General features: G+C 37.6%; 1 protein-coding gene across 1 annotated transcript; it reads left to right on the top strand.

Moving 5' to 3' along the window:
• Positions 1-1,326: 1,326 nt before the first annotated feature.
• On the top strand, positions 1,327-2,029 carry LOC110736425. The gene has a single exon (XM_021916644.1). The coding sequence runs from the start codon at positions 1,467-1,469 to the stop codon at positions 1,779-1,781; it is 315 nt and encodes a 104-aa protein (XP_021772336.1). The 5' UTR covers positions 1,327-1,466; the 3' UTR covers positions 1,782-2,029.
• The last annotated feature ends 13,585 nt before the right edge of the window (positions 2,030-15,614 follow it).

Here is a 15,614-nt window from a genome sequence, read left to right as displayed (position 1 = left end):
CGCTTTTGGAATTTTTTTTTACTTGGTAACAAAATCTAAGTTTTGTGTTGAATGATGCATGGTTTATTGTGTAGAAAAGTAGAAATTGTGAGTATTTCCAGACTCTTTGTGTCTTTCAAGAGACAGATATATAAATGTTGGCTTATTCATTTGCCCTTCAATTTCTGTATACATGTATAAATAGTTTTCTTTTGTTATCTATTGGCTAAAATACTGAAGTATTCAACAAAAAGGAAATAGTGACCATTTTGACAAATTATATACTTCAACTCAACTTTCATACAAGTAATCAAAGTTTTTATATACTCTTTCTAATAGCATAATAGGAGTACAAACTAGAAATACTAATAAAAATGTTAAATGTTACCCCAAAATAATGATAGTCACCCTTTTGTGCAAGGATATGTTGGTTCAATGGTGTAAAAACCAACGATAGAATTCATTGGAAAGGCTGGGCCCCTTGTAAGCTGGGCTTGAATGGGGGTGTATGAATGGACTATTTATAGTCTAGAAGACGATTATGTCCAGGACACAGGCCTACAATGACTAAACATATTATTCCATGCTTGATTGCTTGGTATTTTTTGTAGGACCTTATTTTAGATACTCTGTAGTTAAAGTCTTAGCCGCGATACATTGATACATACTCCCTTTGTTTTAATTTTTTTAAATTCTTATTTTTATTTTGGTGGGATGGACAAATTTATTAAGAAAAACATTGAAAATGGGAGTAAAAAGGGAAAATATGTTCGGCATTTTTTATGGTAAAAGTACAGTTTTTTCACCTAAATGTATCTAAATCAAATTTATTGAACCCAATTGCACTTGATCAGCCTTGATCGCACCTTATATTACACTTTACACTTAACCTTAAAATCATAATTTTATGGTATAATCACGGGGCCACGTCTTGGGGGAAAGAAAAAAAAAAAAAAAAGTTGGCTTGTTTTGAGCCAAAGCTTTAGGTTGGACCCAAGTTCACGCTAGAAAGTTTGTGTCCAAACCCGTAATAGCAGGCTTCAGGCCGAGCCAAAATTAATACGGAGTAATTTGAATATAATTTTATGCTGTCCCAAAACCCAAAGTTCTAAAAAGGGTGTCAAGTCGACCCGAACCCAAAATTTGTTTGGAGATTGATCAACCCAAAGGATTAAAAACACAAGCTGACCCAATCCCAAAATTTGTTTGGATCCGAAACATAAGATGGAAAGATTCGACCACAGTGATTCTTATGGAAGAACACCAAAGAGATAACATTGGAAAATTCCCAAAATACCCCTATCCTACCCCAAGTTGCAATTCTCAAATAATAAACCCCCAAATTGTGAATCAATCTACCTTTCCCCACTTTATAAATTAGGGTTTTCTCCCACCTCCCGCAATTCCCATCCATCAAACCCCACAAACCCTAGGAGAGAGAAAATCAAAATAACCCCAATTTCAATTCCAATTCCAACCCCATCACCATGACAGGGAAAGCCAAGCCAAGGAAACACACCGCTAAAGAACTCGCGGCCAAACTCGACGCCGCAACCACCAATCGCGGCGGCGGTAAAGCCGGCGTCGCCGATCGTACTGGCGCCGTTAAAGGTGGTCATGCTAAAATGGAATGCCCTCTTTGCAAAGTGACTGCCCCAGATGTCAAATCGATGCAAATTCATCATGATGCTAAACACCCTAAAATCCCTTTTGATGAAAATAAGATTAACAATCTTCATGCTTCTACTTCGACTGCATCAACTGGTCCACCTCCTGGGATTCGTGGGAGTTTGAAGAAGTAGTAATTTTTAATTTTTATTTTGATTTTTAGGGTTGAAGAAAAGAAGAATCTGATATTTTTCTGGGTTTGAGATCTGGGATTTTATGATGTTTTCTTTGTTTTTTTCGATCGATTTGTGTTTGTTGTTGATGTTTTGGGAGTGGGGTTCTGTGAGATATATATGTTGGGAATGGTGGTGGAGTCTTGGAGAAGAGGATTATGATGAATTAATGTTTGATTATTAAAGAATCAATCTTTTTTCTGTTTTAATCCTTCTTTTTTGATGGTATTTGGAATTATTAAGTTTCTTATGCTTGGAAAAATTGTTAATATTGTTATGAAAAATTGTTAATACAAGTATACTCGGATTTTTGTTATGATTAATTGGAAAGGATACATAATTTGATGATTTTTGTGAATAAGCATATAATTATAGCAATTACTGGTAGTTTGATCGATCATATTGATAATATAATGATGAAAAACTAATTAATTATGATATACGTAGTATATTGAACACTGTAATATAGTCTACAAGTGTCGTGAAAGGGGAGAATATTAGCTTTTGCAATCAACTCATCTTTTGAGTTTATTGGGGAATTTTAATGACAAGCATTTGTTGAAATTGTATTAGTTGAGAATAATCTCTCTGGTTTTAATCATCGTTTTTTTCAGAACGGACGATTAGGGTCGTCTCCTGTTTCGGGGTGTAATTTGGGTGATGGGTGTTTATTTTTATGCTAGTTCTATTGGTTGATATCAGAATCTATGTTGAAATAGTCGAGTTAGTTTTGCTGCCCCTAAAAAGTAACAAAGCATAAATTAAACAAACTCACACAGCAAAAAACAAAAATAACCAAACGAAAACAAAAAACAAAGAAAACAAAACAAGCCTAGACCATCAGCTCGAACAGCAGGCATCAACCAAGCGAACGAGGCACCATCCGGGCACGATGCTCAAAAATCCACCCTTGACGCGCAATAAGCGATTTGCACTTCCTGATCAGGTGAATATAAGGTGAATTGGCTGGAATCTCATCCACCAAAGCACGCACCACAACTCCGAATCCAACGAGAGTTGAATTCTCCTATGGCCACCATTCCACGGAATAGCCAGACCTCGCAGCACTTCCCACAGCTCTGCCTTTGTACAAGAACAAATCCCACAATTGGAAGCAAACACCTCAAACAACTCACCTCTATGCCCACGAATTAAACCTCCTGCACCTGCTGCACCAGGGTTCCCTTTCGCTGCTCCGTCCGTATTCAATCTCACCCAATCTTCACGAGGGAATTGCCATTTGATCAGCCTTTCAACTCTCCCCTGCTTCCCCCCATTATTCTCTTTCTCTATACTAGATATAGCTTTCTGAATGTCACTAACTCTAGCATAAATATATGCTCCTTGGTCAATAGGGATGGTTGTATCCTTCTCAAAGCATATGCTATTTCTCCACTTCCACAACCACCAACACGCAACACTAAACACCATAGGCCCATCTTCCAGCACCTCAGTTTGTAATCCTGCTACATTAGCCCAGAACCACTCCATAAAAGTAACACCCTAGAAATTCCTTTCCTTTAAAATACCTGTTTTGCCCTTTTTAAAATACGAAGTAGAAAATTTTAAGACATTACGCCACCGTGAAAACGGCTAAGGCAAATATCAAAGACACACAGCGGAAAACTCTCTTAAAAACCATTCAAAACAAGTCAACTTAAAAAGTCAAACCAAACAAAAGTAAAGTCAAACCAAAGTGAAACGAAATTAACCTACAACTTGGAATCATTGTAGGCCCTTAATAAAACCGAGAATAAAACATTTCAAAATCTTTGCGTTAGTCTCACAAGCAAAACATATAATAATTAAAGCAACAAAACTACATCATATTCTTATGAAAACTAAATATGTCGCTCTTCACTCGCCCATCATGAATATGCTTCCACACCTGAAAAGCTCTTATTTACTTTATCCCCACTACTCGCCATTAGAAATGGGTTGTCGTAGGGCCAAGATAAAGACAAGGCCAAACAAACATACAATACACAATCAACAATCCTGAGTACATAAGCGTAAACAGTACACACTAACATGCTTTAATCCTATCAACACACAACATACCTTGTTGCACCTGTTTTCAAGCACACAACACAATCAATAAACAAATAGACCACTAAATTGCTTATTTAATTTGATTACGCATCGAACGAGTTTTCCACCAAATCCCTGCCCCAAATAAATTGAGGTTAACTACACCGAGAGCTAATCGGGTAGGCAAATGCCACATGAAGTGACTGGACGTCCTGTGCTCCTAGTAAAAGTCATGGTTAAATATAAGACCCCATAACTCCCCCCATATGTTTATACTCAAGGTATATACGTTCCAAGAGTTTTGGTGCGTAATCTCTTTCACTTTATGTTGTTTACATATTTTTAGACTTGGTGATGACTCTTAAACCATAACACAATCAATCATAATAATTCATTCAAGCAATCAAACATACCAATTTAATTCTTGAATAATTAGTGACCACATAATTTATTTTTGAATCCTTTTTAAACTACCTCGGTGTTAAATAACACCTTAAGTGCATAAGACACCGCAAATCTTATCCCTCGGTGTTTAGAACACCTTAAGTGCACGTAGGCACCGCAATATAATTTATCCCTGTGTACTAAGACACTTAATAACTCAATTCTCATGCATAAAGCATCAATAAAAATTATATGAACCACAATAAAATTCCCTTTTTATATTTCAAACCAAATTAAACATTTAGTTTAATTCAATAAGCTCTCAATCATGCCAATAATAAAAGTGCAGTTCATACTCAATATGTCAACATAATTAATTCCAATCATCAATTCACCACAAATAATTCATACTTCACAATTCAATCACCAACATCAATCCAATCAATAATTCCAACCAACACCTATCATGATACTACCTTGAAATTAATTAAATAAAGCCTAGCATGCTTCTATACACTTAAATAATTAACAAGTACGCGAACGTACCTTGAATATGATCTCAAAATCGCCAAGACTACACAAAATCACTCACTTGGAAATCTCCTACAGCCCAAATTTACAAAGAGACATTAATACATATTCAACATAAATTTCCAGCAACATAACACTCTTTAAATCACTCATAAACCTTCTAAAACAAGCTGAAAATTACTTTAAAACCCATACTTTTATTTCCAATTAATGGGTAATTAAAAATCCTTTCAAGAAACATAATTTCAACCTTCATATAAAAATTCTAGCTTTATAAAAATAGGTTAAATTGTTGTAATTATGTTTAAAAACATCTAATTTAATAGTTTCAATCACCTACAATCAATTTCCATCAATATACACTAATTTAGAAACCTAGGGTTTTCAATTTGGGGCTTTTTAATTCAAAAACCAAATCTGAAAATTATATACATAATAATTATAATCAAACATCATAAAAATCTTCACACAACCCAAAAATAAAAATTGAATCAAAGCTAGAATAATTTAAAAACAAAAGAAGAGATTTTTTTTTAAAAAAAAAACACACGCAAACAAGGGGGAAAGGGAGGGTGGATGGCGCCACCTCCCACGACTGCTGTTGCTGCCGGCCCTGTGCTGGCGGCGGTGGCCGACTGTGGTGGTGGTGGTAGGGCACCGGGTGTGTGAAAATTAAAAAAAAAAAGCGGAGGGGGGAAATTAAAGGAGAGTGAAAAGAGGAGAGAGAGAGTTTACCTTTGGGTATTCTCCATCTTGGGCAAGATCTCATATGATGGGTATTTATACCCTCTCTCTAAAACCCTCCTAAGCTTAAATTTCCTTTATACCCTTAATGATCCCTTCTCCTATTCAAGCTAGTCCTTTGACTTTTTTTTTAAATACCATTGACTTTAAATTTCCTTTTATAAAATAATATGCCCCAAAGTTTCTAAATAATTAAATAAAATATTTTCAAAATAATTAAACAAATAAAAATGGACCTTTAATTAAAATAATTCTTTTTAAATTAATAAAATACCGTAAATAATCCATTTCAAATTATTTAAATGCTTAATAAAACAATGATTCAAATTAAAATATGTATAAAAATACGGGGTATTACATAAAAGACTTCCCATCTAGAACACAACTACCAACCCATCCTAGCTTTCTCCATACCATTCTAGCAAATGGGCATATTCTTAGCATATGCTCTGTATCTTCAGTTAATCCACAAGCAATGCATCTCGGGTCATCAGTAATTTTGCACGCAAACCTATTCACATTGGTCATTAATTAATCTGTCCTAGATGCCAACCACATAAACATACGTATACGCTGAGGAACTTTGAGCTTCCAAATCATCTTCCAGCCACGGGTTCGAGTAGGATCTAGACCTTCTACATGGCGCATCAGCTTCAGGGCTGAGCTAATAATGAATCCCCCTGAGGGAGACCCATTCCAGTAGATCTCATCAACAGCTTCATCATCTTCCATCAATTCAAATGAAGCAATTTCTTTTAAAGCCTCCGCTGGTAAGAAATCCGCAAAAAGCTCGTACTTCCAACCTGTGTTCTTGTCCCACATATCCCTCACCTTGTCTTCCTGAATTTCTAAGGAAGGGTCAGGCCATGCTAGAGAAATAAGTGGGACTTTAGCTTAGAAGCCCATCTGTGATGCCAAAATAGCATCTTATGACCATTACTAACGGCCACACTCAACCCCTTTTTTAGCGTATCAACATTCTCCACAATTCCTCTCCAAGCATTGGAGGCATCCGGCCTAGCTTTAAACATATCCACATCACATCGAGCATTACAATACTTGTGTCTTAGAACTCTAGACCACGGCGATTCTGAGTCTGCTAACACTCTCCATCCCAGCTTCATAAGAAATCCCGCATTTTCCTGACGCATTAATCTTAGTCCCTAACCACCCTCTTTTCTCGGCAATTGCCTCCCATGACACCAAGTGCATCTTTTTCTTATCACCAGTCGAACCCCACAAAAAGCCCCAAGCCTTTTTATCAATCTCATCACACACAGACCTTGGAAGCTTCGTAGTTTGCATCGTATAGTAGGGAAGTGAAGAGATGCATGATTACACCAAAGTGTTCCTGCCAGCCAACGATAGAGTTTTGGCTTTCCCCAACTTAGCATCAATACGATCCAGAAGATATTGATAATCTGCTTTCGAAATCCGCTTAGTAATGGTAGGCACACCTAAATATTTGCCAAAATCATTTGTTACCTCCATTCCTAATTCAGAGCAAATAACATCTCTATCGTCGTCCAGGTTAGTATTATCAGAGAAAAAAACCCGAGACCTATCAAAAGACACCTTTCTACCTGATGCTGCATAGAATTTGTCCAAGCAACCTCTCATTATTTTTGCTTGGTCCACCGACGCTTCGCAAAACAAATCAGATCGTCAGCAAAGGCTAGATGCGAAATTGGAGGGCCACCTCTCTACTAGCACTTACCGGAACCTACGCACCATACCTCACTTCATGTTCAATAAGGTGAGTAAGCCTTTCCATACATATTACATACAAATAAGGCGAGAGTGGATCCCCTTGCCGAATGCCTCGGGTTGGAGCAAATTGGGTCGTTGGTTCACCATTCCAAAGAATTTGTAGCTTCGTAGAGGTGACACATTTCATAACAATATCCACCATAGATTGTGGGAATCGAAGCTCCAATAATGAATCCATAACAGAACTCCATCTCAATCGATCGTAAGCCTTCTCAAAATCGATTTTGACTACCATATAACCACTTTTTACCTTGCTTTCGTCTCATAGTATGTAGCATCTCTTGGAAAATAATTACATTATCCGTAATTTGCCGTTTTGGAACAAAACTACATTGGGTCGGTGAGATCAAATAAGGAAGCAAAAGTTTCAACCGATTAACGATCACCTTGGTGACAATCTTATACACAATGTTGCACAAACTGATTGGTCTAAACTGTTTCGGACTCTTCCGTGCCTCATCTTTCGGGATAAGAACGTGGAATGCATCATTTAGACCTTCAGGAAAACTTCGCCCCTCAAGGCTCAAGCACATCTGTCACCAGTTTTACCAGACTTGGAGACACTAAGTCCCAATAAGTCTGATAAAATAAGGGTTGAAACCCGTCAGGGCCTGGTGCCTTGTACGGTCTCATGCCCATCAAGGCCCTCTTAATTTCGCAAATATCAAATGGGCGGCCCAAAGTCTCTCTATCTGCTTGCTTGATATCAGGAAACTGATCCTTCAAAAGACGAGCCCGTGCAAAGTCAACCTTCTCTTCATAAAATATATTCTGTCAGAGACTCACCACCATCTCCCTCACTCGATCTTGACATGTAACCCACTCTCCTTCAGCATCTTGGAGAGTCTCAATTTTGTTATGCTTGCATCTAATCAGAGTCGAAAAGTGGAAGTAACTTGTTGTCCTATCACCATCTCTTATAGCATCGACCCTTGATTTCTGAAACCACAAAATTTCCTCTTGGTTAAGAATATCATCCATCTCCTTTCTAAGTTTCGCTTCTAATTTCACAAGATGAGTAATTCTACCCTTTGAAAGAGCTTTTTGTATCCCTTCTAACCTGGCCCATAATTCCGATTTTTTGCGGAAGATGTTGTGGAACACTTGCTTATTCCACTTTCCCAAAATATCCGCAAACTTCTTGAGGAATTCAATAAGTAGAATTTGATTATTCCAATTTTTCCTCAAAAAATCCTCAAACTTCTCATGACTCATCCACGCTGCTTGGAAACGAAATGGTTTGACTGCCATTGGGATTGGAGCGAAACAATTCGTGCTTATTAAGATCGAACAATGATCCGATCTAGATTTTGGAAGATTGTGCAACGATCCTTCAGGGAAAGCTAATTGCTAATCCTCATTGCACAATGCACGGTCTAATCTGGCCGATTTAAATGTTTCAGGAGTAAGCCCCCAAAACCAAGTGTGTTCTGGTCCCGAGAATTTGACATCCAAGAAACCATTACCTTCAATCTAGTCTGCGAAAACACGACATCTCCTACTCATCTCTGAGCTATCACAACCATTCCTCTCCGAAGCATGAGCCGTATCATTAACATCCCCCGCCATTAACCACGACCCATGATATCTATCCTTGATTTTCTCTAACTTAGACCACAAATCTTTCCTCAACGAACTATCCAGACTCGCGTAAATGGCTGGAAATAACCATGGCTCCTCTCCATTCTTCTGAATTTCAATTTTCACATGTTGTGTATGACTTTCATACGGTGCAACAGTAACCTCTTCTTGCCTCTAGAACAACCATATACCCCCGCTGAACCCCTGAGCTTCAACCCGAGTCTGACCCGAGTATCCAAATTTGTCACAAACCTCTTGAGCCTGATTCCCGCTTAAGTGCGTCTCCACTAGAGCAAGAACAGACGACTTATTAATCCTTACCAATTCTCGAATGATATTCACCTTATTTCCAACACCTTGAAATTCCACACCATGATTTTTAAAGACATATTAAACATGGGAAAACACGGGTAGCTATCGAACACATCCAAAGGGAAACTAGGCAGAGTTCCTCAACTTGTTCATTGGTTCCAAAGTCTCGTATGGGACTTTCACTGTCGCCACCAGGTCTGGTGGAAAGTGTTGCAGCGGCAGGTACGAGCTCACTCTCAAAAGAACCTTGTTGGCCAGTGGGTGTGCTATCATTGCCGTTGGACCCTCCATCGGATAGTCTATGAACATATTGTACTCCGGTGGAATTCGGGTCTCCAAAGTTATTGGCACCATAAGACTCATTGTGATTCAGACTTGTTGTCTCACCAGGCACACTCGATTTATTCAATTGAGCAGCCAATTCCCTCGGTGTTTCTAATGCAACTGACCAAAGATTCTCTTTTCCACCACTCACACTAGGTCGAATATATGGAATAGACAATTTTCTAGTGCTTGATTTCTTCCCTCTAATTACAGATGGAACAAAATCCCTATTCTTGGTAACTAGCGGGGTCCTATCAATTACTCCAACTGCTTGGGAGGAAGTTGGACCCACCAAATCTTTTCTCAAAATATCTTTATGCAATTTAAAATTATTCTTTTCTTCCCCAAAACAGGGCTCTCCCCTAAATTAATAGTTTGAATTTCCATATCAGTGTCTTTTTCATTTTGAGATGAATCTTTAGAATTTTCCATCTCTAGCCCCATACCTTGATCCTCGCCTAAATTGACGGCTAAATCTCCAGAGATACTATCTTTCTCACTACTTTCCTTTTCTAGCACAAATTTGGTCATATTTTCTCCAGGAAATCCTCTTCCATATCTTCTTCAGTGTTTCCTAAGATATCGAATCTTGATCCTGTGGTAGTGCTCTGTTTTCTCTCTTTGGATTGAACAGCCACCTTGCACTAGTTGCTAACTTGGCGTTCCTTCCCCGGCTTGCCTCCTCCCTTGGATGAATTATTTCCACTTTTCAGAATATGTTCGCCCTTGACTTGACTCTGCTTCCCACTTTGTTGGACAAGCATCCATGCACCATATTTCTCTGATACTTCCTGACTTTCCCCTCATTGAGTGCTTGGACATCCTCCTCATGGACAGTACTCTGCTTCGCCTGATCATATTAGCCACATTCACTTTCTTTATGGCCTAGCTTGCCACACTTGAAGCAAATCTGCCTTTACCCTTCATATTGGATACCCCAAACCCTCCCATTTATTTTGAATTTTGATAACAATGGCTTTGTCAAATTTACCTTAATACTAAATCTGATATCTGTTCATTGACTCAGTATTCTTGTTAATACGAATAACTCCCATTTTTCGAACCAATTTTGTGAAGAAATTTTCTATCAAAGTACTCCACAGAGAGATGAGGGGTTCTTACCCAAGCAGTCAGCTTTCTAACAAGCTCTTCATCCAGCACGAATTCGGCACCCATTTTCTAATAGTTAGGTAACTATCGCTAATAATCCAAGGGCCTTGCGACATGACAAAGTCATAATCTGCTAAATTATTAAACCTTACCAGGCCACATAATAAGAATAACCAATATCATTCAAGGAGATATCTCCCTTCATACACCATTTCCATCTCAGTTTTTTAATAAACAACTCATAGCTTAACTTCATATCAAACAATTTGATGATTAAGGCATTCTTCCATGGAGATCTAAGCCTTCTTTCTCCTCTTTCGAGATCCTGATAATCGGACAACTTTCATCCTAAGATTCACCCTCATCAGCATCCTCTTCATCAGAGATAAAATCTTCATCAATCATCCGCACTTCCCTCTAGAATCTTGCCTCATTAGAAACACCTTTCGCAGCCTGCGCATATGATGACTGGCCAATGTCACCATTCATACACAGTGATTCATTCACTACCATGTCCGCACTAGCCATTTCCGGTTGCACAGGCATTTCAACCTCCATTTGCGTATCCTTATTCGAGCTTGTGCCCGTTTTAGATTTTTTGTTAGACCTTTGTAGGACATCTATTTCTTCGCTCGAAAGCGCTGGGGACCTTCTTTCACTAGAGAGAATTTTGCTAGGTCTATTAATTTCCACTATGTATGTTGAATGACTTAAACATGAGGTCTAGTGTGCTATGCCGAGAAAAACATTTGACAAAAAGAGGTGCTTAAAAATGAAATATACTGTATTCTTGATCAACATTGCTTCGCCATTAATCAAGCTGTAAAAAAGGCATATTAAAAAGAATTTAACAATAGCACTAAGGAGAAGCAATTGCCAATCCCAATTGAGAGTTTCTTATAAAACAAAGATTAGCAATTGGAGTTATTATATGTATACAAATTGGAAAATTTAACAACAACAAACCAACTTTTGCCCTATTCTCCTAAAATGGACCAACCTTTAAATTTTTCCAAAATAAACCTAAGTTTGCATTTTTTTTTTCCCAAAATGAACCCAACAAGTCACCTTACCTGTTATACAAGGTAAAATTCACATGTCATTAAATCATTGGTCAAGTTTTTTTTTTTTTTTTGATAATTTTTACAAAAAAAAAAGAACAAACACTCTTACACATGCCAGCCACTCCACTTACACTAACTAAGCCTGACCCCCTGCCCCCGCGCCGGCCGACGCTGAGAAACTCCTCCCCCGATCGCCGACTATATCCACACCTTAATAACCTTCACCACCTCTCGCCATCAAAACCACCATCTATCACCAACAATCTCCATCTCCACCTGCCGCATAAACAGAGCAGCACCATCAGCCCACACCTGCCGCACAAACAAAGCAGCACCATCTCTCCTCTTCTCCATCTCTCTCCCCTTCTTTTTTCTTCTGTCTTTTGTTTCCGCCTCCTTCTTCTCCTTCTCTTTCCTCTTCTCCTTCTCCCTCCTCTTCTGTTCTCTTATATTCGCTTTCCTCTTCTCTTTTATTTCTTACCAGCGAGCGTGGTTAATGGTGTTCACGGTGGCGAGTGTAGTTGATGGTGTTTACGGCGGCGAGTCCGGTAAGAGGTCGACTTCTCGCTGATTTCTAGATGTTACTCCCGTTAATTTAGAAATTTTTAGTTTTTAAGGTCAAATTCGACCATGAAAAGTCTAGATCTAGACTTTTCATGGCCGAATTTGGCGTTCTTAAGCCAAATTCAAGATGAAATTCAAAGCCAATTTTGGTCAGATATGTTTTTTCCTATTTTTAATTTTTTTTTTTCTTTTTTTTTTTTGGGGTTGTGGTGTCATGGTGGTTGGTTTGATCGGCTCATAAAAAGCGGTAGTGGGTGCGTGTTAGGGGTTGTAGGCAAATCCGGGTTCATAAATTCAAGGGTAGGTTAGGGTTTGCAGGCAGACCTGGGTTGTTGTGGGGTGTTGGGCAAGTTTGGAGGTGGTCGGATTGGCAACCACTGTCAGGTGGTGGTGCGCTGGTTATAGGAAGAAAATGGTTACAGGTGGTGGCGAGGTTGGGAGAGATAATGTGTGCGTGTTGTGGGGATAAGAGTATGGGATGTGGACAGGGGGTGGAGGTGGGAAGTGATTGAATTGAGGTTTTTTTTAAAAAAAAAATTAGTTAGTGGCGGTGATGGATGATGGTGGTGGTGGAGAATGATCTGTTTCTTTTTTTTTTAAATTAATTTTTAATTATATTGTTAATTTGAAAAAGAGAATTAAAGGTTTTTAATTAAAAAAAAAAGATAATTAAAGGAAAATTAAATAAAAATGATCGGTTGTACAGGTCGGTGGTCATTTGGGTTCATATTGGGAGAAAAAAAATGTAAACTTATGTTTATTTTGGTAAGATTTAAAGTTTGGTCCATATTAGGAGAATGGGGCAAAGGTTGGTTTGTTGTTGTTAAATTTTCCTTACAAATTTACAGTAATTGTGAATGATATTAAAGAATTTAGAGGTGATCAATATCGGCCCAAAATAGGGGTGGGTTTGGGAAAACCTAAAAACGCATTTTTTGTTTAAAACTCGAACCTGGCCTGAAAAGCCTGCTACTTATTTGCGGCTTTGGACCTGAGATATGATGTTAAGGCGCAACTCATCCTGATTTTTTTTATCTTAACACATGTATTACAATTTGGCCATCAAAGACACATATTAAGACGTAGTTTAATGGTTAACATCCTACTAAATAACCTTGAGATCAAGATAAACCTTATATAAATCAAGTTTCTAATATTTTTTTTTTAAATTAATGTGTAATAACATGGAATAATAGCCAGTAAAGGAAGTCTAGGGTATCAAGTGGCATGTAGACTCGATTCGAAACACTTTGGAGTGCCACGTGGCATGTGACTTGATTTGAAACACCTGTATTATATTGGTTAAGATTTTTATTTTAATTTTTACATAATTTTCTTATAAAAAAATGACTTTAATTTTGAAAAAAAATAAAAAATAAAATTTAACCGCTTTCCCATTCCCTTGTCAGCAAATAAACCCCTCCCACACATCCCCTTAGGCCCTCTCCTTTCCAATAACATTAGTACATTACCTAGTCTCCTTCCCCTTTTTGTAGTGCAACTTAGCCCCCTTCTCGTTCTTGAAGCGCCACCTGCTCCCCACTCGAAGGCGATGGTGGGGAATAGGGTTGGTGACGGTGGGGTTGTTAGTTGTTTTTGGCGAAAAGGGGCTATTCTTCGGGTTTCCGACGACGGTGGGATTGTTAATGAGGGTGGGTGGGGGACGCAGTGACGGTGGTAGTTGTTGAGGGGGTGGCTGAGTTTTTGACAGGCTAGGAGGCTGTTGTGATATTTTGGTTTTTTTTTTTCTTTTAAAATAAATTAAAGAAAATTATAAAAAAAAAAAAAAAAAAACATTAACCAATTACAATACGGCACATATCACCGGTTATGACCCGGCCACATTCTTTCTTTGTATGTTAGTCCAAGACTTATTAGTTGTCATTCTTTATTTTTATGTCTGTCCAAGCTTATTAGAAGTAATAAAAAGAGAAAATCTAGATGGGTTTGAAGCACATAGTATAAGCTTATAAAGTTGATACATTTGACCCGATAGTCTCGTGGTAGACTAACGAAAACATAAATTTATAAATTAAAGATGTACTGTACATCAAGAAGCATGCTTTGTATTGTTCGATGTCCTGCAAACTGAAGGCTCTGATCGAACTCGGTGGACTCGAGGGAAATCGTGGACCTGCTGCAGAAGTTGATACAAGCACATACGCAGTTGCTCCTTTACTATATACTTTGTTAATAATTGCAACATTTTTATTTGTATACATGTTAATGCACAATTTTAACTATTAATATTGGTAGTCTTTATATATTATTAAGAAATATAAAACGTTAATTTAATGAAAGTATACCTAAATACTAATTCAAAATTAAAATATTTTACATGACATCCTATGCTTTTTATTTATATATATAAAAACATGTTAGGGTTGGTGAGTGCGTGGCGGAAATAAATTAAAGAGGTAGAGATTGAAAAATAAAGTAATAACGTAAAAAAAAATAGTAAAAGGAATACAATATTTAACTTGAGAATCACGACGACGAGCACCTGAAAAATAATCCATTTTATGAAAATAGGTGAATACAATAACCTTTAAAAGATTGATAATTGGAGGATGATGTAGGTGGATACATGCTTTAAATTTATGCCGAACATTATTTATAGATGAGATATGGAGATGAAAGAAGTGTGTGAAAACTTCTACACACAAGCTCTTTAACACATAAATTTTAAAACCTTCATGACCATTCACTAAATCTTTTTTTTTTCTTCACAATTCTCTATCAATTTCTCAAAGTCATAGATTTTTCTATAAATCTTGAGAAAATAATAAGCTGAGCTTATAAAATTTGGGTCACACTAAAAACAAATCATAATCAAAGTAAGCTAAAGAATAATCAAAGTGTTGCGATTACTATGAAACGAAGGGAGTAAATTCTCTAGCAAATCCTATCAAAATACACCAACACCAATTACACCATGATAGAAAAAGCCTAGCCGAAGAAGCACACCATTAAAGAAATCGAAGCCACAACTATCAATGGAGGTGAAGGGAAAAAACCGGTGTCACGGATCGTACTGGTGTCGAAAAAGGCGCTCATGCAAAGAAGGAATGCCCTCTATGTAAAATCAAAGCCCCGGATATGAAATCGTTGCGAATTCATCAAGATGATAAACACCCAAAAATCCCTTTTGATGAAACTAAGATCAAGAATCTTCATGTTTCAACTTCACCATCTTTAGCTGCTTGCAACTGTTTGCTTTCGTTTGCAACATGTATTTGTGAGCTATTTGGGTTATGTTGCAATGTTGATGTCAAGCATTTGTTCAAATTAAACTGTTTTGCTCATTGTTTAAAATCACACTTCGACATTATTTTTGGGTCGAGTCGGTTTTGTCGGGTCTACAAAAGGTATGTCGAGA

Source organism: Chenopodium quinoa, unplaced genomic scaffold (genome assembly GCF_001683475.1).
Source record: "Chenopodium quinoa cultivar QQ74 unplaced genomic scaffold, ASM168347v1, whole genome shotgun sequence".
Taxonomy (NCBI): domain Eukaryota; kingdom Viridiplantae; phylum Streptophyta; class Magnoliopsida; order Caryophyllales; family Amaranthaceae; genus Chenopodium; species Chenopodium quinoa.
The sequence above is the reverse complement of the archived record's forward strand: the minus strand, read 5'-3'. Positions and strand labels throughout refer to the sequence as shown.

What these genes read in the sequence shown, in the direction of transcription:
- LOC110736425 (XM_021916644.1), top strand. Translation starts at nt 1,467, where the DNA reads ATGACAGGGAAAGCCAAGCCAAGGAAACACACCGCTAAAGAACTCGCG.